The sequence below is a fragment of the Vigna unguiculata genome, chromosome 4 (assembly GCF_004118075.2).
Source record: "Vigna unguiculata cultivar IT97K-499-35 chromosome 4, ASM411807v1, whole genome shotgun sequence".
NCBI lineage: Eukaryota > Viridiplantae > Streptophyta > Magnoliopsida > Fabales > Fabaceae > Vigna > Vigna unguiculata.
Window position 1 is genome coordinate 3,374,317 of NC_040282.1, and position 25,635 is coordinate 3,399,951.

General features: G+C 31.0%; 2 protein-coding genes across 4 annotated transcripts; one reads left to right on the top strand and one right to left on the bottom strand.

Annotated features, from left to right (window-relative positions):
* Nucleotides 1-3,275: 3,275 nt before the first annotated feature.
* Nucleotides 3,276-21,108, top strand: LOC114182037. The gene is made up of 25 exons (XM_028068779.1): nucleotides 3,276-3,568; nucleotides 4,239-4,745; nucleotides 5,340-5,531; nucleotides 5,639-5,737; nucleotides 6,907-7,044; nucleotides 8,047-8,295; nucleotides 8,649-8,894; nucleotides 9,473-9,618; nucleotides 10,070-10,147; nucleotides 10,244-10,373; nucleotides 10,662-10,908; nucleotides 11,041-11,203; nucleotides 11,579-11,686; nucleotides 16,453-16,903; nucleotides 17,265-17,462; nucleotides 17,587-17,685; nucleotides 17,826-17,963; nucleotides 18,058-18,306; nucleotides 18,828-19,094; nucleotides 19,194-19,339; nucleotides 19,433-19,510; nucleotides 19,764-19,893; nucleotides 20,225-20,474; nucleotides 20,591-20,753; nucleotides 20,849-21,108. Exons 2-25 carry the CDS (start codon nucleotides 4,245-4,247, stop codon nucleotides 20,967-20,969), a joined length of 4,587 nt encoding a protein of 1,528 aa, XP_027924580.1. The 5' UTR covers nucleotides 3,276-3,568; nucleotides 4,239-4,244; the 3' UTR covers nucleotides 20,970-21,108.
* Nucleotides 20,334-24,962, bottom strand: LOC114181882 (pentatricopeptide repeat-containing protein At1g12775, mitochondrial-like). 3 transcript variants are annotated; one of them, XM_028068515.1, is made up of 5 exons: nucleotides 23,037-24,962; nucleotides 22,860-22,901; nucleotides 22,464-22,744; nucleotides 22,230-22,313; nucleotides 20,334-20,462 (listed from the first exon to the last, which is right to left on the bottom strand). In XM_028068515.1, exon 1 carries the CDS (start codon nucleotides 24,687-24,689, stop codon nucleotides 23,049-23,051), a length of 1,641 nt encoding a protein of 546 aa, XP_027924316.1. In that variant the 5' UTR covers nucleotides 24,690-24,962; the 3' UTR covers nucleotides 20,334-20,462; nucleotides 22,230-22,313; nucleotides 22,464-22,744; nucleotides 22,860-22,901; nucleotides 23,037-23,048. The 3 variants fall into 3 exon arrangements, with proteins under 3 accessions (XP_027924316.1, XP_027924317.1, XP_027924318.1); XM_028068516.1 differs by lacking the exon at nucleotides 20,334-20,462 and having other exon boundaries at nucleotides 21,105-22,313; XM_028068517.1 differs by lacking the exon at nucleotides 20,334-20,462 and having other exon boundaries at nucleotides 21,105-22,345.
* Between the last annotated feature and the right edge of the window lie 673 nt (nucleotides 24,963-25,635).

A 25,635-nucleotide genomic window follows, 5' to 3' on the forward strand; every position in this document is an offset into this window, starting at 1 on the left:
AAATTATCCATGAGTCAATCTTCAGAAGATCCACCAATAATATCCCGAACAACTCTCACTGAGCAGGTTCCTCTTCTGCTCATGCAACAGGTACATATGAAAGAAAAATATGAAAGGAGTGAGGTCTTTATAAGCCTTAAATATCAATCTTAATAAACTCAACAAACAATACAGACACCGGGGGCCTAGATTTGAAAAGTTTAATTGGTCTGTATTAGGAAATGATTTTACTAACACTGATAAAAAAATTAATTAATATCTGTCAATAAATAAGTCTAACCTATAAGCAATGTTGGTTGAAAAGTAATTATAATTGATTTTGATCTAAAAAGAAATTCTCATAAATATCAATCAAAATGTAATTCAACTAAATTCAAGTCAACCAAAACATAATCGAAAAGTAAGATAAATATGCAAGAAAAGATAAAACACTAGGATTTCATATAAAATTTGAAAGTCTTCTATAAATTAATTTACGTTTGAAAAGAAAAATCGTTCACACAGTTTGGTTGCTATATTTATTATTAGATTTAATTATTCGGATGATACACATTTTGGTAGGAGTGCGTTAATTTTTTTAAGAAATTTCAAATTAACACACTTCTATTAAAGTGGGTACCACCAGATAATTAAATCTTATTATTATTATTATATGTCCTCCATTTGACTTATAACTATAATTTTGTGTTTCTTATACTATATTCTTATAAGAATCTTAATCATAAAAAAATATTAATAATTTTGTAAAAAAATAAAATAAAATAGTTATGAGGAAAATATTTTTTTTTTTTGCATGGACACATTAGTTGTTTGAGTTCAAACATGTCTCATGTTGACTTTTGTCTCGAAGTTGCGTGTACTAAACCAATAATGAAAGTGTCTCCATTCGTATACTTCAAATTCGTTTCAATTTTAAAGGGAAATTTTTGTATTAAGTGGAGATTTTTTGACTCGAATATAGGGATGAAATATTCATCTTCAATTTTATATTTGTTCCAATGTTTATTATTGTTTTCATTTTAAATTATTAAAATAATAGCTTTTATTTTTCTTAGTTTTGTACCTTATTATTAAAGTTATTAAAATTTCCCATAAGGTATTATATGAGTTTGTTCCAAAAATCTACCCTTAAAATGTTTCAGAATATTTCACGCATTTTGAAATTTTTATTTCGAAAATTTTGTCTCGGAAATATTATTCAAAAGTCTTGGAAATATTATTCTAAAAATTCTAAAAATCTTATTATGATTAAAATGGTTATTTTTTAAAATAGATGGAGTGCAAGAAGAAATTGATGGGTGCAGGAAACAATTAACAACTCACCTTCATCCAACCCACCCTGGTTGCTATCCATCTTGAAAAATGCCGGCAAAACATGTACCAAAGACATTTCTATTCACACCCCTATTTCACTGTTCACACTGGCACATATATAAATATATTTAGCATTGTAAAAGAATAAATGTGAAGTAAAAAGTAATTTATTTTCCTATTTTTCAAGGGATCTTTTATTAAAAGCAGAAACATGTTTTAAACACACTTCATTAAATTAGAACCGGATAATGTATCGTTGTAAAACTGGAACTATGATTTTTATGAATTATTACATTTGGTTTTATGTTGTTAAAAATATTTATACAAGTTTTATTTAAAATCATAAAAATTATGTATCAAACTTTTTAATTAGAATCTTTAATTTATTGAAAAAATATCATTCCATAAAGTAATTTTGTTTAGGAACATTGCTGGGAAAAAAAAGTGATATATATATATATATATATATATATATATATATATATATATATATATATATATATTATTGACTCAGTTTTTCTTTGGTTATTCATTTAAAAAGTGACATTCAACGAACCATTCCTTAATTAAGACATTCTTATCGCTTTGCAGGCCACACAGTATTATATATATGATAATGAAATGGAACATGATGAACCAATTCAACTTAAATAGATTAAGTTAAACTTTTATAATTAGGTCAAACGTAATCCAATTTTTCAAGAGTTACATAATTAACTGGGTAAGTACTATTTGAAATTCAATCAAATTAAAATGATTAAATAGTAAGATCATCATTAGTTAATTTATTTTATTATTGTATTAATTAAATATATGTTTTTAAAATATTATACTATTTAAATATCAGTAAATAGATTATATTATTGTAAAAAATATAATTTAAAATTAAAATTTTAATTATAATCTAGAAATTTATTTATCTAACCCTTTCAAAAATTGAATTAAATATAGTTAAAAAAATCAATTAAATTCAACTGTCAGATTTTTTTTTATTTGATTGGAGAATAAATTTATCTAATCCTACCATAATTCAATAAAACTCAAGTCAACCTACATAAATCTATATTCATGTTTTGGTGAAAGATGTTCCCATATAGTTAGACTTTTGCTTTGTAGATATGATTTTAAATAAACTATTATATATGCTAAAGTTGTTAATTTTATGTTTAAAAATTATATGTTGGTAGAAAATTTATACCATGATGGTATGGAACATTACACTCCTACTATTTCAACCATATGTATTTGGGAGTAATTAATTAAAAATAAATATTGAGATATTGACAAGGTTTCAAATATTGATAAAAGAGACATATACTGTACTTTATTATTTGTACTGCATAACATTAATGCTTGCCTCATATAAGGATTCTTATAACAAATAACAAATTTAAAATATAAGTTATAATAATATAAATAAAATATTTTAATTTTATAAAGAAAATGTAAACCATGATATTTTAACTACTAATAGTTTTTTGAAAAAAATGATAATTTAAAATAAAATAAAATAGATTAAAAATAATATGAAAAAGAAATCCTAGAATTTCATGGATAAAAACTCTTAAAACTCTTCTTTCTATTGTCCAACACCTAATAAGGTATCCTATACGTTATAAAATATGTATTTAATATGTCGATATATTTATTTTAAAATTATGAAATATAATATGTAATATTAAAATTATTAACATAAATAAATTATAAATTATTATTTTTATAAAAATATTACTATTTTATACATTAAACAATTTAGTAGTATCATAATAATATCTTACCCAAATACAATATCTTACAAAACTACATATCGAAAAGACGCAAATTAAAATATCGATAGATTAAAATATCTCGATAGATTACCGTCTAACAGTGACATCATTATCTAAAACAATGGTATTACGTATTTTATTATTAAAATGAAACTGCTACTTATTTATGAACATAAAGTTTGCAATGTTTTGGTCTGTTGAAAGTAAAACATAAAACACGCACAGACAAATTCACAATTGACTTTGTCAAGCACTCAAAGTCTTCCTCTTCACAATCTCTTTCTCATACGGTTGTTCGTATTTAAGTGTTCACTTTCACACTTCATTTTCTTTATTTTCTGAGCTCAACTTCTCTCTGTTGGAAACTGCTTTCTGCTTCTCCCCATGATCACCAAGCTCCCAAAATTGCATTTTTCAACTTGAATTCTTGGTGGGGTTTTCACTGGGAATTCAATTCCCCTTGAATCAGCTCTTGCACTTTCTGGGTTTGTTTTCTCTCTTGCTTTTTTTTTTTTTTTCATTATTGTTCATGGCATTTTCTGCAAAGTGGGCTTACTGATTATTATTACATTATACTGGAATTCTTCAACTGATTCCTGATCCCAGTTGCAATTTGTCACAATAGGTTATGGTGCTTCATATTGTTTTTAAGTTGGTGTATATGTGTTAAATTTAAAGTTTATACACAAGCACTTATGTGTGCATAGGTAGGGACATTGTCGAAAAGGTATAACTGTGTTTGGAAACTGTTAAATTCTCTTAAAACTTGGATGGTAGATCAATTTCAATGATTGTATTGCCAGTTTAGGTCAATTTAGTAATTGGTTACTTCCTTTAAGATAAGGGGATTTGTCACTTGTCTGTTGATATAAGTTATTCAGAAAATTTCAAAATGTATAGACAAATATATCATTTTATAATTAACCCTCAGCCTTATAGAACAAGAATCTTCCTTGTGATTATGCTTAAGTTTGTTACTTTAGGAACAGTATAGTCTTTGGTCTTTCATTTTCTGTTTTCTTTTTACATTAATTTATGCTTTGCCCTTTCAAGTTTGGAGCTAAATAGGATTGTTTTGCTTTAAAATTGCTGATGTGTTGCAGAAATGTATATATTGATGTTTTGTTAGTTTAATAAAAAAAGGACAATCACCAGGGAAACATGGCTCGTTTTGAAAAAGATGAGGTTCCTATGCTGTCTGAAACACGTGGTCAACTATCTGATGAATTCGTGGATTCTAATTTCCGGAGGCTAGTATCTAGAACACGAAGTGCTTCAATGTCCATTCCTATGGCATCATTGGAATCATATGAGAAAGAAACTAGTCTTGTGGGACATACCGGTCCCCTTCGTAGTTTGAGGAAGACCCCCTTTGTGCAGATGAGTGGTCCACTGTATGCTACCAATGGAACTTCAAATTTTTCAGGACAGAATATAGCTGCGACAGGAAACAAAGTAGTGGAGAGTAAGACAGAAAATTTCTCTACTTTCAATGGCACAAATGAAAATCGTTGGGATAATGACTATGACAGAAAGAATGAACACTTAATGAGGTCTGGGCAACTGGGAATGTGTAATGATCCTTATTGTACTACTTGCCCCACTTATTTCAAGGCTGCTCAGCCAAGAACTCGAAAAACATCAGCTATATTTGATCCCAAGGTACTTTTCTTCCTAAAATATACTTCTATTTCTCCTTAAATTTAAGAAAACATTGTCTTCTATGTTTTGAAGTTGACTTTAACAATATGCTGCATAACCATGTATTACACTGATGTGATTTTGTACTGCATATTCATTTTTCTTTTCTGACCAAATTCAGGTGTTCAGGATAGATGATTTAATTAACCTAATGATTTATAGACATTTGATTGAGTTATACTGTAACTTTTTTGCTTCTTAAGTAGCATTTGTCATACTTATGCACAACTTCACTATGTGTCCTTGTATAATCACTTAGTAAAATTAAATGCTTATGATTTTGCTCTTCAAATTAAAAGAAAATGTATTCAAGATGAACTATGTATATTGTTCTTTTTGTTGATGTCATTGTCCATTTTGGGGGCAATAGAAGTATTTTCAGCAGACAATGTTTCATTACTTATGCAACACTTAAATTCTGAAGACTACTATCAAGACTTTTCTGTATCCTTACACTTCATATTCTTGTGACCTTTCCATTTGTTTTAATAGACACTTGTATGATGTCATTCTCATAACCAAACTCACTTTCATTTGCAATTTGAATGTTTGCAGTTCCCCCATGTTTTTTATGGGGATGCCAAGGGTTTTGGTAGAAAATTTCTTTCCTTCTGCTATTCTTATGTTCCTGGAGTTATGAATCCTCATGCAAAAGTTGTACAACAATGGAACAAGATCTTGGCCATTTTTTGCTTGGTGGCAATTTTTGTTGATCCATTATTTTTCTTCTTAATATATGTGAAGGAGGTCTGGATTCTTTTCCTTTTATTTAATTAAATCTTCCTAGGTGCAGATATTTGTCTTGCCCTGCTACTATTTCTGCAATTTTATATTTTTCCACTTATTATGTGCAGGATGATAAATGTATTGCAATCAATTGGACAATGACAACAACGCTTGTTTTTTTTAGAAGCATTAATGATTTGATATATTTCTTTAACATTCTTCTCCAGGTAATTTCTCAGTAACTACTTTTTAGAATTCCCCTCATACCCTTATGTTCAAATACAATAATGATGCCAATTCGTTGGATTGAATTATTTGATAAGATCCTTCCTTGTCAACAAGTGTTTATTATTCATTTTTTCTGTTTTTGAGAAGGTAAATATACTGTCAAATGTATTCCAGAACAATTTTCTAGCAACAGAATAACAGGGTTTAGGTTCTTTGTTGCTTTGAATCATACATAAATATTCACTAGAGGAATAATAAGATCATTGGAGATCCCTCGTGTGTGCTAAGCATTTCCTGTTAAAGATAGAAATTATCTTTTGTTTTTGTATACATCACTTTTAACTTAAAGATACAGCGTTGTTTACAGAGTGCTTCATGTTGTAGTTTGTACTCTCTTTTTTGTTTTTGGATAAATGCATGCAGACAATCTTAATAGATAGAGAGTGCAAGAACATGTATCTGGTGGAAGTAGAGTATATTTAGTAGACTTCATGAGAAAACACAGATATAAATGAGCATGTGATGATTCATGGATAAAGATTCTCTTGAAGTAACTGCTAACCAATGCATGAGATTGTTTATGATACTTACTCTAAATTTCCTAAACTTTCAGGTTAAAATGAACAACTACGAGCACATTTATATTTAAACCAGAAAAAAAATAAACTAGAATTCCATCTTTTATACATTCAGAAAATGAAGGTCATACACTTACTCTTATCTGGTGGAGGACCAAGTACCAAAGATATATATTGTAATTGTACTAATTAATTGTACTGCTGCAATTCCGGACATACTTTAGGGTATTTGGCATTAAACTTCAATATTTCCCTGTCAAAATTTCACCCATTCACCCTATTGCCACATTTGTTGCAGAAAATCTTTTAGTTGCAGGAGTTTTTTCCACTTAGATACGAACCCCTAAAAGTTCTTTTTTTTATATATTTTTTAATGTTTGGCAATTAGCAATATGGTGTCAAATCTGGAAGACAATGACTTAGATGATATAGAATGCTGGACCTTGACCTTATTGATAATATATCGCTGCATCTTGTGTATGTCTTACCGTTTTTTATAATTAGTTCAGGTCAAAATGAAAAGAAAAGTACATGCATCCTAAATCTTAAATATGACTTTTGAGTTTTATAGTCTTGTTTGCTTTTTACAGTTTAGGCTTGCTTATGTTTCTCCTGAGTCAATGGTAGTAGGTGCTGGAGATTTAGTGGACCAACCCAAGAAAATTGCTCTTAATTATCTGAGGAGTTATCTTTTTATCGACCTATTTGTTGTATTTCCTCTTCCTCAGGTAAACTTCTTACCTTCACCCTTTTTGATTTGTGGTAACTTTTTTTTTATATTGTTTCCTTGCCTGAGTTTGCTCATTGTAACTTGCTATTTTGGGTATTTAGTTTTATGTGCCACAAAGCGAAAAGTTTACTATGAAGTATAAGATGTTCCATCCATACAATTGATTATGAATGCTTGATGTTTCTCTTCATTTCAGTAGTTCTGTATCTTTTTATTAATTAGAAAACATGAAGTTCTTTGATGTTGCCATTCACTGAGATGATGAGTTTGGATTTCATAAGATATTTTTATATTGAAATATTATTCAAATCTCCCCACCCAAAAGAGAACACAATACTGGGATTTGGATTTTGTATGAAGTTGAGTTTTTTCTTGGTTCTTTCAAAATATCAGTTGTTTACTTGTGTTTTTATTATTCAGATTAAATATGGAGTGCTTGAAACTAGCTATTAAGTTTTCTATGATAGAATCTTTTGTAATTAATTACTGTTGCCAGGTAATAAGAACATGAGAGCATTGTAGATCTATCTTTTACAGTTTCTCATAAAGGCTATTATGACTCGCTAATATCCAATTACCTTGAAACATGTATATTCCATAGGCCCACTTATTATTTTGTTGAAATTAAAATTAAGAAACGAGAGCATTGAGGATCTAACATTTATAATTAGTTGTAAAGGCTGTGATAACTTGTTTAACAATCAACTATCTTAAAAGCTTAAGCTGCTAGTTGTAGGGTAGAAATGATATTTATAGCAGAACAATGTTTTAAGTGCTCTGAAATTTTTTTGTTGTCATGTCTTCTTTATCTTTATAAACTGCTTTGTTCTATGCTGTCTTGTTCAAATTCAAATGAACCAAACCTTTTGTTGTGTTCTGATGAATAAATAGTCTGTGGAGAATTGACATAAAAATGTACTTGACAATTCGTGAAAAGGATTAATGGTTTATTGTGTACTTTTCAAATTCTTTGTTTTGACATGTAGTGAAATATTTGCAGGTAATGATATTATCTGTCCTACCAAATTACCTGGGATCATCTGGAGCAAATTATGCTAAAAATCTTCTGCGTGCAGCAATCCTTGTGCAGTATTTTCCCAGATTATTCAGGTTTCTGCCTCTGCTAATTGGCCAGTCTCCAACAGGATTCATTTTTGAGTCAGCCTGGGCAAATTTCATTATAAATCTTCTCATTTTTATGCTATCTGGCCATGTTGTTGGTTCTTTCTGGTACCTCTTTGGTCTACAGGTGAGTAAAATTGTTATTTAAAGCTTCATTTTTCAGAAAGTACAAAATCTCATCTTCCTATCTAACTTTCATAATTTACTCTGAATTCATGTTGCATGGAAAAGGAGGATTGGTTGTAAATAATATGGTAATATGTTACAGGGAGTATGAGCAAAAATAGAGTATGAAAGTAGTATGTTCTAAGAAATTTACTCCTTCTAAACTTTTGTAATGTTGATAATGGCATTCAACTATCAGAATTGTTGTCTCCCTACATGCTAAATGAACTGTTTAGAATCAGGAATTTGATTCCGTAAACGAAGGGTCATATTGAATTATAACTTTCTCTTTTATCCTCCTCTTCCTTCTTCCAGAGGGTTAATCAATGCTTGCGAAATGCCTGCCGTGATTCTAATATTCGTGGATGCTCAACATTTATTGATTGTGGTCGTTTATCTGGCCGTAAGTCAGATATATGGAGCGAAAATGTGAATGCCACTGCATGTTTGAATGGCACTTCCGGTGCTTTTCAATATGGAGTCTATGTAAATGCTGTAGCACTTACTACAGAAACTAAGGTGATCAACAAATATGTATTTGCACTGTTTTGGGGCTTCCAGGTGTGTATTTCATTCTTCTCTTTTATTTTTTTACTTTTATGGTAATTGTTTACAGCTATGAAAATTCAAATAAATTTAATAAAATACATACATACATATAGGGGGCACATATCAAGTGAGAGCTTGAAATGAATTAATATTGACTATTCAATCTTACATGATGGTTAAGAGTATTTCCTCTAATCACTGACGGTCTCACCTGATATATGTCAATGTTTGTCTATCTATGAAGATACTACTTGTCAGATTATTAGAAATCCAAGAGTGAATTTAAGTTATACATTAGGTAAAAATAAGAAAGTTGAGCATCATATAAGAAAGAAGACCTAGAATGGTGTCAATCTTTTACGTGGGTTGAGTTCAGGTCACAATTATGTAATCTCTCCCTAATGAATCCTCTTTTATGTGAATCCAACATAGATCAATGTATGTGTATGTCAGGATCAATTCCTCTAAGATTACCCATGTAAGATCAATTGATCTATGTCTGTTGAGATCTAAGAAGCACAAAGTCTTGTATATAGTGGTTTTTAATATGATATTCCTCAACAGTTATACATTTGTCATATTTCTTACAGCAAATTAGTACTCTGGCTGGTAATCAAACCCCAAGCTATTTTATATGGGAAGTCCTTTTTACGATGGCCATCATAGGTTTGGGACTCTTACTTTTTGCACTTCTCATTGGTAACATACAGAACTTTCTTCAGGCTCTTGGACGCAGGTAGAAATTTTTGCCATTTTATTTGCCATACCCCGTGTTGATGACAGTTTTTCTCTTAATGCATGTTTTTAAATGGATTATATTAACTTTTTCCCTCAAAAGACTTCTCTAAAAGCCAGAAAAAAATATTTGTTTCTTCAAAGTAAGCTGGATAAAACACACTAAAATAATCTATTTCCATAAAATAAACCTCTCTTTACCATTTCTTTCATTTGAAAATTTAAAAGTAATGGGATGGAGGGATGTGTCAGTGTAATTATGACATGTTACCCATGGTAAACAGACGCGTTAATATTTGTATGTTAATCATTAATTTGGGATTTGATTGTGTTTATGATTAATTCTCTTTGTACAGTACATGTGTGACACACGGAATCACAACATCTAGATATCCTTAATTTCTGTAAGGATCATAATGTGCTTGATATATTTTCTTTCATCATGATTACAGGAGGCTAGAAATGCAACTTAGAGGTCGTGATGTTGAACAATGGATGAGCCACCGTCGCTTGCCAGAAGATCTAAGAAGGTAAGAAATGTTCTTATTCTTTTCACAATTCAAAAATTCACATTTTCAGAAAGATATCTGTCTACTGGTTGATTCAATACTTTGTCTTCCATACAGGAGAGTACGACAAGCAGAACGATATAACTGGGCAGCAACAAGGGGTGTAAATGAAGAGATGCTTCTGGAGAATTTGCCAGAAGATCTCCAGACAGACATAAGACGTCATCTCTTCGAGTTTGTTAAGAAAGTATGCCCCCAGAAAATTTGTTGCTTAAATGAAAATATGATTAATTGTTATGTTGAAACTTTAAAAGGGGTGTTTCTTTCTAAATTCTGTTCTTTTGTAGGTGTCTGTCTACTGTAACCAACTAGATTTTAACTAGAAGTTGAATATGAAAAACTTAAACCTCTTTGAAAAAGCTTTATTCTTATTCATCATGAAACCAGAACTGTGACTCATCAAAAGCCAAAGCATTCAACACACTTGTAAGTTCTGTTATGAGAATTTAATTTTCTGAGGATCTGAACACTTCAGGTTCGCATTTTTGCGCTGATGGATGAGCCTATCCTAGATGCAATATGCGAGAGACTAAAGCAAAAGACATACATCAAAGGAAGTAAAATTTTGACTCAGGGTGGTCTTGTAGAGAAAATGGTCTTTGTTGTTCGAGGGAAATTGGAGAGCTTTGGAGATGATGGAACTAGTGCTCCCTTATCTGAAGGGGATGCTTGTGGTGAAGAACTTCTGACATGGTATCTTGAGCATTCTTCTGTAACCACAGGTACAACCATACTTGGTACAATGATAACATGCATGTTAAAGTAGACATCAGCAGAAGTTGCAATTTTCAACAACTTGGCCTCACTACAAAATGAGAAACATGTTTAACCAATGTTTTTCTTGTCTTTTGCAGATGGGAAAAAAGTAAGAGTTCAAGGACAGAGGTTGCTGAGTAACAGGACGGTAAAATGCTTAACAAATGTGGAGGCATTTTCACTTCGTGCCGGAGACCTTGAGGAACTCACAATTCTTTTCACAAGATTCTTGCGGAACCCTCATGTTCTAGGAGCTCTGAGGTATTTTCATTTCACTCCATTTCCATGTTGTATTCTGGTTTATCTTTCAACTTAACCTTGAACCTTCTGACATACAAAAATGAACATCATTCCAAATAAGACTATATAATTATTAGGCATCACTATGAACTTTGATATCTTAGTTATGCTGTCGCCTCAAAATGAATATCATTCAACTGTATCATTTCTTGAAGAGCATTCTTCCATTACGTTTTCTTGACATGTCTAGGAAGCATTTACAACTTTGTTACATAGCTTGAAAGTGTTCAAATCCATATTTTTTTCTTAGAATGACCATAATATGCATGTAACTAGGATGCTTTTTATGCCTCATAAGTTTTCAAAACAAATGATTTGAAAATTGTATGATGTTAGGTATGTATCACCATATTGGAGATCCCTTGCAGCAAGTCGTATTCAGGTTGCATGGAGATACAGAAAGAAGCGTCTAAGTCGTGCCTATACCTCTCAATCAGATCAAACATTCTGATGTTTAGGTTGTACTCATTAGCCACACGAGGTCATAGGTTGTACTCATCACTGTATATACTATTTATTCTTTAGTAAATGCTACTGCAAGATTAGAGTTGTGTTATATAATTTGAACAATATTTACTTTATCTTAAGAAAAAAAAAAAAAAAGTAGAGCTCCCAATATTAAGTGAAGATTAGGGCCAAGATCAAACTATAGTTTGAACAATATTTTATTTCCGAAATCATTACTAGTACTCACAAGTTCATTCTTCCATGTACATGTTGCATTCATTTCAAAATATATGATATGACAAATAAATTCATATCTGTTGTAGATATTGTTTGAACTCATTTCAGCTGATAGAGAATATCTTGATTGATTTCAAGATTTTTTTTTTTTAATTTAAGAATTTATTTTGACTTTATTGACTACTTGAAACGAGGTAATTTAAAAAAAAATAGATGAATAAGTTGAGTCAAGTCAGTCACTGGATAAAGTTATCCTATATGTAGTCAAACGAGTTGACTCAGTCAACTTGGTGTTACAGTCAATGAAAGAAAGAAAGAAGAAGTTTCAATTGTACGAGGATTTCTTGAAATGGCATGTTATGCAGTAAAGTGCATCGTAAGATTATTGTAATATTAATTCTGTGAAAGGGTTAAATTGGTCCGTGAAATAAAATGTAGTGTATGGTGTGACACTATATTTTTCTGTATTCAAGATTACAAAATAGGGGCACTTGTTGTCATAGAAAAACAGTTAAAAAAATGATTTTCCAAATACTGGTTATTGTTCTAATTTTTGTGGACATGTCACAATTTTTCTAAGTTTCATGTCTTATTTAATAAGTATTTCTCATACTAATGTAATTTTCAACCTTTCTAATCAGCCATAAATATTGTGTTCGAGAATATTCGCCTCAAATAAATACTTTGGCTCGTAATGTTTTAAGATCCAATTAACTAATTCGCCAAAATTAAAGAAAATAACTAGTTTAGTTAATATTATTAATCAGTTTTGTAAAAAAATATGTTGTCTTTCTGAAATTGCCTTTGATAATATCGATGAAACATTGTATTATTACTTTTTAACATTGTTTTCTATAACCATATATACAAAAATTTCTCAGATTTCGTATTCTTATTTATTCTTAGTTATATTTTAAAAATAAGAAACATAACAATATATAAAGAAAGTATAATATTTTATAACTAATTATATTTTAAATTAAAAAATAAAAATAAATCAGTCAAATACTAAAAGTGACTATTATAAAATCATTTTTTTATATAACCATTTTATTAATATATTTTTCTTAATATATTTTTCTTAAAGTTATTCATTCTCTTAGAAATTTACTTGTATGTTTTACTGATTATTCATTTTTAAAATTGTGGTTGTGGTGGTGTTATTCATTAAGAATATAACTTTTTTAATAAGTTAATATTGTATTTGTCTTAAAAACTAAAATGACACTTCTTTTAAAATTTATGTGTTTATGAGGTGTATTAAATATTTTCTTTGATCAGACCTTATTAATACTTCATGCATCAAAATATTATATTAACAAAGTAAATGAATAATCGATTAAAACATTAAAAATCTTAAGAAATTACACAACATCATTTCCTATTGTAGTATAATTTTTTTCCCAAAAATTAATAATAGTAATAATAATAATAAATATGTCTCCTTTTAAAATAATTATATCAATGTTAAATACAGTATTTTTTTTATTGAAGCAGAGAAATTGATTAATTTAAAAAAGAATTAAGAACAAAAAAATTCATTAAAAATCGGGAATATTAGCTGCTTCATAATTTTTTAAAAAAAATACTAAAATTGTAATAACTTTAGAACAGAGAAGATAACATATTTATTGAATCCAAAAAAATATTAATGGATTTTTTAATCATTCATAAAACCTAAAATATTAATTAACTTCTTATTTCATGTACCAAAAGCTTACACGTGCATTAAAAATAAAAATGATAAGTCTTTACCCCAAAGTCAGAGAGTAATTAAAAAGTAGTGTATCTAATTACCTTTCATTTTTCCTTAGCATTTAATTTCGCCATAAAGAGTTTTTCGCTTCTTTTCAAAATTTCTTACTGCATTCCTTACACAGAAAGCAAGTACTGCTGATTAACCTTTTCTTCTTCATTCTGCTTTTTTTTTTTTTCCTTTGACTTCACAACTTAGAATAGAAGCATTTGGAACACAACACAAAGGTACGAGGAACGCGTTTTTCTGTATACACAGAAAGAATCTGCAACTGTTAGTGAAGTTTCCACACACCCCTTTTGCTTTTTCATGACATTTTAAACACAGATTTGAAGTTTTGGAAGTGAAAAGAAAAAAGTTGAGGAAGAACTCTCTTAGGCCTTTGTGAAGGTAACAATTTGAATATTTGCATTTCAACATTCCCATGTTTTTCTTTTCAATATTTGTGTGTGTAGAATGTTGGGTCTCTGAATCTTTGTCTTTGGTCGTTGCTTTTTGTTTTGCCATTATTTTTAATTTGATGTTATTTAAACCCAGCGAGTATTTAAAATATGGTAAAATATGTTTTTGGTCTTTAATTTTAATTTTAAGTGAAAATTGTAATTAGTTCTCTTCGAAATATTGGCCTAATTTAGTTTTTCAACTTTAAAAATATTTGGATCAAGTCTTTTTAACCAATTTTTTTAACTTTATTTAACGTGTTTTAAACGTAATTTATGAGAGCATTTGAGTTGGTTATCCCGCTTGACACATCTCCACTTTAAAGGTAGCTAAAAAATTATCTTGAAACACGTTTGAAACGTCAAATAAACTTAACAAAATTTTGTTAAAAGAACTAAATCCAAATCCTTCTAGAGTTGGAGGACTAAATCGAACCAAAATTTCTAAAAGGGATTAATTCCAATTTTTAACTAAAGCTAAAGGATCAAAATCGTATTTAACCCTTTAAAATATGCTAATTGAATCATAAGAGAAGTTCATGATCATGTTTCCCTGATTCACCTTGTCATACTGAAGATGCCTTGAACCTGAACCTGTTTGTATAATAGCACGAATGTATTTACATAAAAAAATAACATGATTATATATATATATATATATATATATATATATATTATTCTATATATATAGTTGAATGCTTTTGAATTATATTATTAACAATATATAATGTTATACTAAGTTGAGTTAACTTATCATGTTTCACATACTGTTGGTCTTGATTGAGTTGAATTGATGTTTGAATAAATAATCTGATCAAACATTTTTTTATTTATTTTGAATTGCCACAAAGGCTCTTCCATAAACATCCCTATCTACCATGAATTAAAATGTTTAAAAATAAAATAAGGAAAGCATTTTCTGTTTAGTTGTTTTATTTGGTTTATGGTCTCTGTATGTTGTGACTGGTGGTATTTGTTTTTAATACCATTTCTTTATTTGGGTTACTTTCTTTTTTTAACTGTTATTTCAAAATTACTTCTCATTAAATAGGATTAGTATATCAATGGTTTTTTCTTGATTAATTTTAAAATATATTAAGTACTCTTCATACTCCAAAAAATAAATAGCCTGAGCAACCATGAATAGATGTTTAAAAAGGAAATGAAATTGATTAGCACAAGGGATCATCATAATTAATACTAAAAGATGTATAAAAATGTGTCATTTTTATTTTAAGGAAAAAAGATTAAAAAGAGACATTTTTTTTAAATTACAAAGATCATATCTAACATATGTATTAAAAACGAAACAGTTATTTTGAAGAGTAAAACCAATATTCTTCTATTTACAGAAATAGAAACATATTCAAATCTAGAAACTTTTATTTGAAGGATCAAGTTTAAATGAGAGAAAAATCCATAAGCATTAAAAACACTTGAAAAATCCATAAACATTAAAAAAACTTGAAAAATCCAAATCCATGCTAGCTATTATCTATAACTCACTAGCTTTGTTGCAGTTTCGTTGATAACTAAGTGACATCCAACAAAGATGTTTTCTTGCTCCGTCCTTGCATTACAACTCAACTCACTTTGTTGCATTATAAGTCATGAACTTGTTCATATTTACACACATTAACCTCTCCATTTTTTCCATAATCACAAGCTCACAAGAACACATCCTTTAACTTCAATGGCAAAAACATAGTTGGTGGACTTTTCACTGGGAATTTCTCTTCAGTCAGGTCTTAATTACTCTCTGTGTTTCTTTTCTCTGTTGTTTTTCTTAGTTATTCCTGTTCATTCATGCATATATCCAGAATATTCCAATATCTAAAGTTATAGATAGACTAAGAAAGATTTTAAGTAAAATTATTGAAGTAGTACACCAGAATTCAAGGAAGTTTCCCAAAGTACTGGCTTTCGACAAAACACAATGGCATCGTTTCATTCATGCATATGTGAACAACTCCATCTAGTTTGAAAATGTTTTGAGCATTGCTGTGTTAATCTTTCTTTATAAAAACTTGTAGAAGAGAAAAATAACAGAAAAAGTTTAGGTGTATTAATCTTTCTCACGTATATGATACTCAATTTGCATATTTCTACTGGATGTAGAACTTTTTTACTTACACCTGTTACTTCAACAATTTCTTAATTGTTTGTTGTGAATTATGATATTCCTTGACATGCATTGTTCCATATGGTATAATCTTTGACTTTTCATACAGCACTGGTTATATAGTAATATTGGTTGTTTATGGTTTACTTTCTCCCCTTTCAAGTCAGCTTACATTGAAGTGTTTGATTTTAAAACTGATATGGTGCAGAAATCAACAACGAAACATGGCTAATTTTGAACAAACTGGGGAGCCTAGTTCATGCGAAACACATGCACAACATAATGGACATTCTAGGTTTGTAAAGGTTGTATCAAGGACAAGAAGTGCATCAATTTCTGTTCCTGTGATCTCCATGGAGCCATATGAGAGAGAAATTAGTCTTGTGGGTCATACTACTACCAATGGAACTGAAAATCCTTTGAATCACACTATAGTTGTGGAAGGAAACAAAGTAGTGGAGAGCAAGACAGAAAAATTTTGTAATCTCAGTGAGAAAGATGAAAATCATTGCAATAACAACTATGATAGAAAGAATGAACACTTTGTGAGGTCTAGGCTACTGGGAACATGTAATGATCCTTATTGTACTACTTGTCCAACTTACTTCAAGGCCTCTATGCAAAGACTTCCAAATGCTTCTTCTGTGTTTGATCCTCAGGTAATAAACTACTACTACCTTTGTTTAGAAATCATGGACTTTCATATTTTCAAGTTCATTGTAATACATTGTGTATGATAAGAGAAAATTTTCATGTAATTTGGAAAGTACAAGGATGTTTTTTAAACAAATTTGTTATTGTCTGTATCCACCAATGAGTCAATGCATGCATTGTCGATTGACAATTTTCAGTTGTCTGCTTGTTTGTTCAACACTCACTGAATGTCACTATGACAAACTTTACTCTATCAAAATTCTTGATCTTACTGTGTGAACTTTTCTATTTTCTTTTGTATCAAAATTCTTGATCTTACTCTATCTAAATGAAGCTTGTTTTCATTCATGCTTTCAATGCTTACAGTTTCACTTCCGCAGTGCTCTTTATGGGGATGCCAAGGGTTTTGGGAGAAAGATTCTCTCTTTCTGCTCTTCATGTGTTCCTGGAGTTATGAATCCTCACTCAAAAGTTGTACAACAATGGAACAAGCTTTTGGCCATTTTTTGCATGGGAGCAATTTTTGTGGATCCGTTATTTTTGTTTTTAATCTATGCACAGAAGGTATGATTATTTTCCTTTCATTTAATTGAAAAAATCATATATGTTATATAATGAGTAGTACTGACATTTTCATGTTACTGTGTTTTTCAAATTTACTTTACATTTTCCCATTCATTGTACGCAGGATGATAAATGTATAGCTATCGACTGGGGCACCAGAAAAATACTTGTTTTTCTTAGAACATTGAATGATACTGTGTATTTCTTGAACATTCTTCTCCAGGTGATTTCTCTCTGACTAAACTACCTTCCCAAAAAGTGTGCTACTGCATATGGTCCATAGTTTAATTTTATAAAATTTTTGTGCTTTTTCATAATTTAAAGCTTAATAATAATAATAACTATCAAGTTTTCTCTTTGCAGTTTAGGCTGGCCTATGTTTCTCCAGAGTCAAGGGTGGTTGGTGCTGGAGATTTAGTTGATCATCCCAAGAAAATTGCACTTCATTACCTGAAGGGTTATTTTCTTTTTGACTTGTTTGTTGTATTTCCTCTTCCTCAGGTAAAAAAGTGTTTTAATTATGTGAAAAAATTAATCAAATATGGTGTTTACTAAATGCTCATAAAAAATCCTTGCCATAATGAAATATGTGCAGATAATGATATTTTTTGTCCTACCAACCCGCTTGGGGGCATCAGGAGCAAACTATGCAAAGAATCTTCTTCGTGCAGCGATCCTTGTGCAGTATGTTCCCAGATTATTCAGGATCCTGCCTCTGCTAATTGGACAATCTGCAACAGGATTTATATTCGAGTCAGCTTGGGCAAATTTCATCATTAATCTTCTCATTTTCATGCTTGCTAGCCATATTGTTGGTTCTTGCTGGTATCTCTTTGGTCTGCAGGTGAGTCAAACAACATTTGAAGTTTATTTGTTTGTTTTGAAAACATAATTTAGTTTTTCTCTTTTAACTTGTTTCCTTGACTTCTCCACTCTTACTTCAAACCACTACTACAGTTTCCTTAAGCTCTCAACACAAAATTCACCAAACAAGTCTTATGATATTTTTATTCTGCTAAATGTTCTTCAAAAGCAGAAAAAACAATAATGAATTTCTTCCTCGCCGAATTTCATTATTTGTACCCTCACTGTATAAAAAACAAAAGAAATACTACTGGATTCACATGAATGAATCTGATTTCAAGTGATATTGCACACAGTACAGGCAAAATGAAGTGTTACTGTCTTATCAGTATGATATCAGTATATGCTATAAAGTTTAATCCTTCCAATTAATTTATTGATATTGATTTTAAAATTCAACTACCATATATAGTCTTGGATTCTTTAAAGAGGAGTGGTCCATTAGAATCAGGAATCTGGTGTTATCTTACTGTCTCTTTTTGTATATCTTCCTTATCATAGAGGGTTAATCAATGCTTGCGAGATGCCTGCGGAAAGTCTCATATTGATAGATGCATGACAGTGATTGATTGTGGAAGACGAGGTTATATCAGAAACAACTATTCTGACCAAGCATCAGCTCTATGGAACAACAACACAGATGCCATTGCTTGTTTGAATTCCTCACCCGGTGGTTTCCCATATGGAATCTATCTCAATGTTGTACCTCTCACCACGGAAATTAGTTTGACTAACAAATATATTTATTCCCTTTTTTGGGGGTTCCAGGTATGCATCTCATTGGTAATTGTAGTATAATACCTGCATGATGTTTACCGCAGCAAATTTGAAGTCTTGCCAATTGTACCTGCATGATGTTTAATGCAGCAAATTAGTACTCTCGCTGGTAGTTTAACCCCAAGCAGGTTTTGGGGAGAGGTCCTTTTTACAATGGCCATTATAGGATTGGGACTCTTGCTTTTTGCAGTTCTTATTGGAAACATACATAACTTTCTTCAAGGTCTTGGAAGAAGGTACACACATAACTTATCTTCTTCTACGTGTTACTTTTTCTAGTGTTGTTTTATACAATGCATTTGATATATTTCCTTACATATCACTTGCAGAAGGCTAGAAATGCAACTCAGAGGCCGCGATGTTGAGCAATGGATGAAACATCGTCGTTTACCAGAAGATCTAAGAAAGTACAAAATTTTCCAATTTATTTAACAAATTATATTAATATACCTTGCGAGGAAGTAAATATATATATATATATATATATATATATATATATATATATATATATATATACACATAAGTTTACATTTGAATAGATAATAGATAATAGATAATGATTAGCTTATGCATATAATTTTGTATCTTTATTTAGCCTGTCACCGGAAATTTAGGACCACAATTAATATATAAGTGATAGATATTATGTTTCTTGTGCAGGAAAGTACGAAGGGCGGAACGATATAATTGGGCTGCAACAAAAGGAGTGAATGAGGAAATGATTCTGGAGAATTTGCCAGAAGATCTCCAGAGAGACATAAGACGTCATCTCTTCAAATTTGTTAAGAAAGTATGTACTACAGTACTTGTGCCACAATAATTTTATTATAGTAACACCATTATCATGATTGCTATGAGAATAATTGTGGTTAACATATTGGATGAAGTTCAAAGTCAAAGCCACACAAAGTCTCAGTTAAAGTTCTATAGCCCTTGGGTCTTTTCTCTCTATGAATAAACTAGAAATGAAGGATGGAACTTAAATTTAAAATCCATTTTGAAGGCAAAGAGTCATGTATCTTCATGGTCAAACCAACACTATACACAAGATCCAAATTATATTAGACTCTTTTCCTTTATATCAATTTGTATGCATACCTGAGGATTCAAAGTGTTGGTAGGTCCGAATTTTCACTCTGATGGATGAACCTATCTTGGATGCCGTCTGTGAGAGACTGAGACAGAAGACATACATAAAAGGAAGTATAATTTTGAACCAAGGTTGTCTAGTTGAGAAGATGGTCTTTATTGTGCGCGGAAAATTGGAAAGCATCGGAGAAGATGGAGTTGGAGTTCCCTTGTCTGAAGGAGATGCTTGTGGTGAAGAACTTCTGACATGGTATCTTGAACATTCTTCTTCTGTAAGCACAGGTATATGCTTATACTTGGTATAATGGCAACATGCTTGTTAACCACACTTAACTAGGAAATGAGCAAAAACACTAAATGAGAAACAACACAAGTAATCAACATTTTTTCACTAGCAGATGGTAAGAAAGTAAGGCTTCCAGGGCAGAGGTGGCTTAGCAACAGGACAGTAAAGTGCCTAACAAATGTTGAGGCATTTTCAATTCGAGCAGAGGATCTTGAAGAAGTCACAAGCCGGTTCATGAGATTCTTGCGGAATCTTCGGGTTCAAGGATCTCTAAGGTAATTTATTTCCTGGTTTTGGGATTTTCACAAGTTTCAGATTTTCACTAAATTCGTGGTTCTGTCAATGATCATTTGATCTTTTGTCATGCCAGGTATGAATCACCTTACTGGCGATCCTTGGCAGCAACTCGAATTCAGGTGGCATGGAGATACAGGAAGAAACGTAGAAGTCATTCTATGACCTCACGATTAGATCAATCAATGAGCTTATAGAATATTCACCATGCTTCCTACTGTTAACTCCATCCGAACATGGCAATTTTCCGAGAAATTTATGTCTTTTTTGTTAGACTTTTTTCAAATTTTCTCTTCTGTTAATATTTTTGTTAACCATGATACCTTTTATTACTTGATAATATTTTGGTAAATAAATGTTATAAATTAAAAAGATATTTTTTTCTTGTGACTACTACCACAATAATAAGATAAATTATACAAACTACTATTTTCTCTCCACAAAACTAGGTCTCAATAATTTAAATACATTGGTAGTTTTGAAAAAACAATGCAATGAGGTAATAAATTTAATATTATTAACTAAAATAACCAACTTCTTTTAATAATCTTGAATAAGTGTCCTATTTATATATGGGCAGAGACTCTATTATATACAATTTTTCCTTTCAAAAGTAAATAATGACCAAATGCAAGCAAATGATTTAGCAGTGCTTTGCTGGAATGTTTAAATCGAATATTGAATTTAGAATCAATGAAATAAAATAATAGTAACTCTTACGAAAGAGAGAAATAAAATTGGTAAACAAGATTCCATATAATATAGTGAAATTGGCAGGCAGCCATTATGCCTTCAAATGCTAACCTACCCCTTTGACTATTATCCTTCATTGACCCTACATTAAAAAGTTATACAAATCTGAAACACTAAGAAATGAAGCATTCCAAGTAATCATGTTCATTTCAGTGGTTGATATTTAAATACAATGTGCAGCGACTGAAAATTTCTTGAAACCAGATGAAGCAGAACAATGGTACATTGAGTAAAAACAATAATGAAGCAAAATCACAAAAAACATGACCATGAATATCATCACAATTAGAAAATGAACTTAATAACATACATCACTTTCAATGAAAATAAAGTGATAATGAACCCAATACACAGTCCATCTTGTTATGTTAAACTAGAATAGCTCCTAGTAATCATTTGAAGAAGAAATTTCTCGGCCGTATCATTCTCATCTTTGGCAAAAACACAATCCTTAATCGACTATACACTATGTCATGGGATATTTACAAAGTGATTATATTCAAAGCATCAACCTAAAGTATTGATTCCAAATCATTAAAAAATTGGCAATAACAATGTAACGAGAAGAACAAAGAAGTTTACAAGTAATTATACAGTTTATAGTCAAATGTTAATTATAGGTACACAAGCAAGTCTGGAGAATCCTAAAATGGATGCTTTTAAACTTTCATTCATCAAAAAACCATCTAAGCGCTCACACGTACCAACGTATAATTCAGCAGGAAACCCCTCACATTTAATTGTGTCCATGGACTCTAATGACAGCATTCTGACAAAACTTGATTCCACTGTGGCATTTCACCAAACAGGAAATGGACAGCTGATATGAATAAGAATTTTATAATAATAAAAATAGTCGCAGCTCTCTTGTTAAGGAGATCCACAAACAAAAATTAGTAAAATTGAAGAAAACCAAATAATCAAGGACCAAAACAAACCTGAATGATGGGAACCACGACCTTCAAAGAAGATGAAGGTATGAGCATTCCAAAAATGATGTCATGAGCCAGTGAAGATAAAGCTACAAATATGAACTGATTGTAGAGAAGATAGAGGTTTGAGTTCAAGGTTACTACAGCAGGCACAGTGAAGATGGATTCATGGAGAAAAGGCAAAAGTTGAGGTTGGGTTTCGTTTTAAGAAGAAAAGACAAGGAGTTCTAAAAATGTCCATTATATCAGTGTAATTCTCAATGCTTCATTTTGGTTAAAAGAAACACCTGGTTAAAAGACACAAAGAAGAGAAAATTAGTAAACAAATTTTCAATTTCACATCTAACCTTGCATTGAATATATAAATTCAGTCCTCAACTATCATGCCTTTTAAATGCTAACCTTCAATCCTTGACCCTTTATTCATTAGCAAATCCTGCATATCTGAAAATCAAAGAGATGAAGTATTCCATACCAAATAATCATAACAGATTCAGCTTGGTTTGATATCTGAAGCTCTAATATCATAAAATCGCCATTAAACTTCAAAATAACTTTAGGCAAAAGAACGGATCTCACCTAGTTTAAATCCTACAATAAGCCTCTAGCAATCATTTCACGAAGAAGTTTCTCAGCCATATCATTTTTATTTTCTTCAAAGAGATGACAAATAACAGTTTCATAAGTTACAGCATCAGGGTTGTAACCACTTTCTTCCATTTCTGACAGCATGGCCAAAGCTTCATCAAACAAGCCCCAATTACAAAGTCCATTGATCATAACATTATATGTCCTCACACTTAGTTGATATCCTTTAATCAAAAGATTCTGGAAAATCTCTCGTGCTTTCTTAAGTCTTCCAACTTTGCAAAATCCATCCATAAGTATTGTGTATGTATACTCAGTGGGCTGAAGTCCACTGTCTTTAATTTTGTTGAATAGTTCAATTGCCCTATCTATATCATGGTTTTTGCACAAAGCATGTAACAAACAATTGTAGGTGACTACATCAACATGTTGACCATTATCATGTATCTCATCAATAAGCTTCCAAACATAAGATAGTTTTCCTGATTTGCACAAACCATCAATAAGAGAATTATAAGTCACTGTATTTGGAACAATATTTTTCTGATGCATTTCTTCAAACATATTGACCGCCTCATCCACCATCTTATTCTTACATAATCCATTAATCACGATGTTGTAGCTCCGAACATCTGGAATCACTCCCCTTAAAGTCATAGTGTTAAATACATCTTTGGCCCTCTTCACATCCTTGACTAAATAATACCCATCCATTAAAGAATTATAGGTAATAACATTAGGTTTTACACCCGCTTTCACCATCACAGCCAACACATGTTTAGCTTGTTCCACCTTTCCTTCCTTAAAGAAGGCATCAACCAATATATTAAAGGTATACACATCCGGGCTGATGTTTTTCAGTACCATTTGACTAAACAAATCAATGGCTTCCTGCAATTGATCCACAATACAGAAACCATACATCAAAGCAGTGTAAGTGATGACATTGGGAGAAACTCCCTTCACAACCATCTCAGAGTATAAATCATTAGCCTCAGCAACAAGTTTATCTTTGCATAGGCTATCAATGATTGAGCTGTACATTACCACATTAGGCCTGACCAATCGTCCTTCAATATTTCTCAGCAACTGCACAGCAGCCCTGGTTTCTCCACTCTTGCATAACCCATTGATTAAGGTTCCATAGCTAACTTGATCCAACCGAACTCCCTGAGCTACCACATTGTCATGAAAGATCAGTGCTTTCTTGACCTCACCACTGATGCAGAGACCATTGATGAGTGTGTTGAAGGTTACGGTATTAGGGTGATGACCCATCTTGAGAATTCTGCCGAACACAGAGAAAGCAGAGGCCATTTGACGGAGGTGGCAGAAGCAATTGATGAGGATGGTTAAAGTGCAAATGGTGGGAATAATTCCACTGGATTCTAACTGCTTAGAGAGGGAAATGACTGTAGGGTAGTGATTGATCCTCATAAGTGATCCTAGAATGCGATTGAACTGAATGATGGGTGGTGGTTGATGCATCTGAAGCATGCCATTGAACAAGGTAACGGCGTCTTGGGGATTGTGAAAGGATGAGGGGTGAGATTGTGAATGGAAGTGATGAAAAAGAAGAAAAGGAGGAAAATTGTGAATAGAAAGAGGGCAAGAAAGAGAAAGGGGAAGCTTTAACCTTAGCATTTGATTGTAAGAAACGAAAGGAGAAAAGATTAGACAGAAAGAAAGAATAGAAGTCACAAATTAGGGCTAGTGAAGGTTTTACTCCTAGTTTCTCTCACTCAAATGGAAAAGTTTGTCTCTTGATATTTTGGTTTTCAACTAGAATCTGAACTCTCCCAACATAAAAGCAAACATACACTTAGCTGAAACAGAGGAGAAGATAATGGAAACAACAGGATAATGTAGTGACTGTGTGCCACATCTCAAAGTTAAGACTAGTTTGTTGATTTAACTTTCAAAAAGCTGCAATGGCATTTTTAATAAAATTGAGCTTTAACACCTAATTCTTAACATAAAACTTTTTACATAATCTCAATTTGATTTTCACATTAATTACGTGCACGAACATAATGTAAAAAAACATTATCTCGCTCAAAATCTAAATAGAATTAGTTTCCTTGTTTTTATCTTTATTGCATTATAATACACTATGAAAGGCTCCTAAAAACTCTAATCGTAAAGCATTCTATAATCAAACTTAAAATTCCAAATTTAAAACATTCTCTACACCCAACTAAACCTTTTGAGTTTTGAGCCGTAGAAGAAGAGAAAAGATTATTAATTACTTGCATCTCCATAATTATTAATTACATCCCATAATTTTTAAAACAACTTTTTTACTTTTTTATCGCATTCATGGTGATTTCTGCTTATTTGTTCAGGAAACATGCATATTTATTGAACGTGATTTTCAAAACATCATCTCTGAAATTGAATTTTCAGGATAAGATTTTAAAACATGTGAGATATTTTTAAACTTTTCAAAACATATAAAATATTCTTCGGAGTGAATTTTCGAGAACTAACTTTATCAAGATATGAGGTATTTTTTGGAATAAACTTTCGATGTTTTTTTTTTTCTCCCTTCTTTGTCGCAGGAAACGATGATCCTTGAAAGAAATCTTCC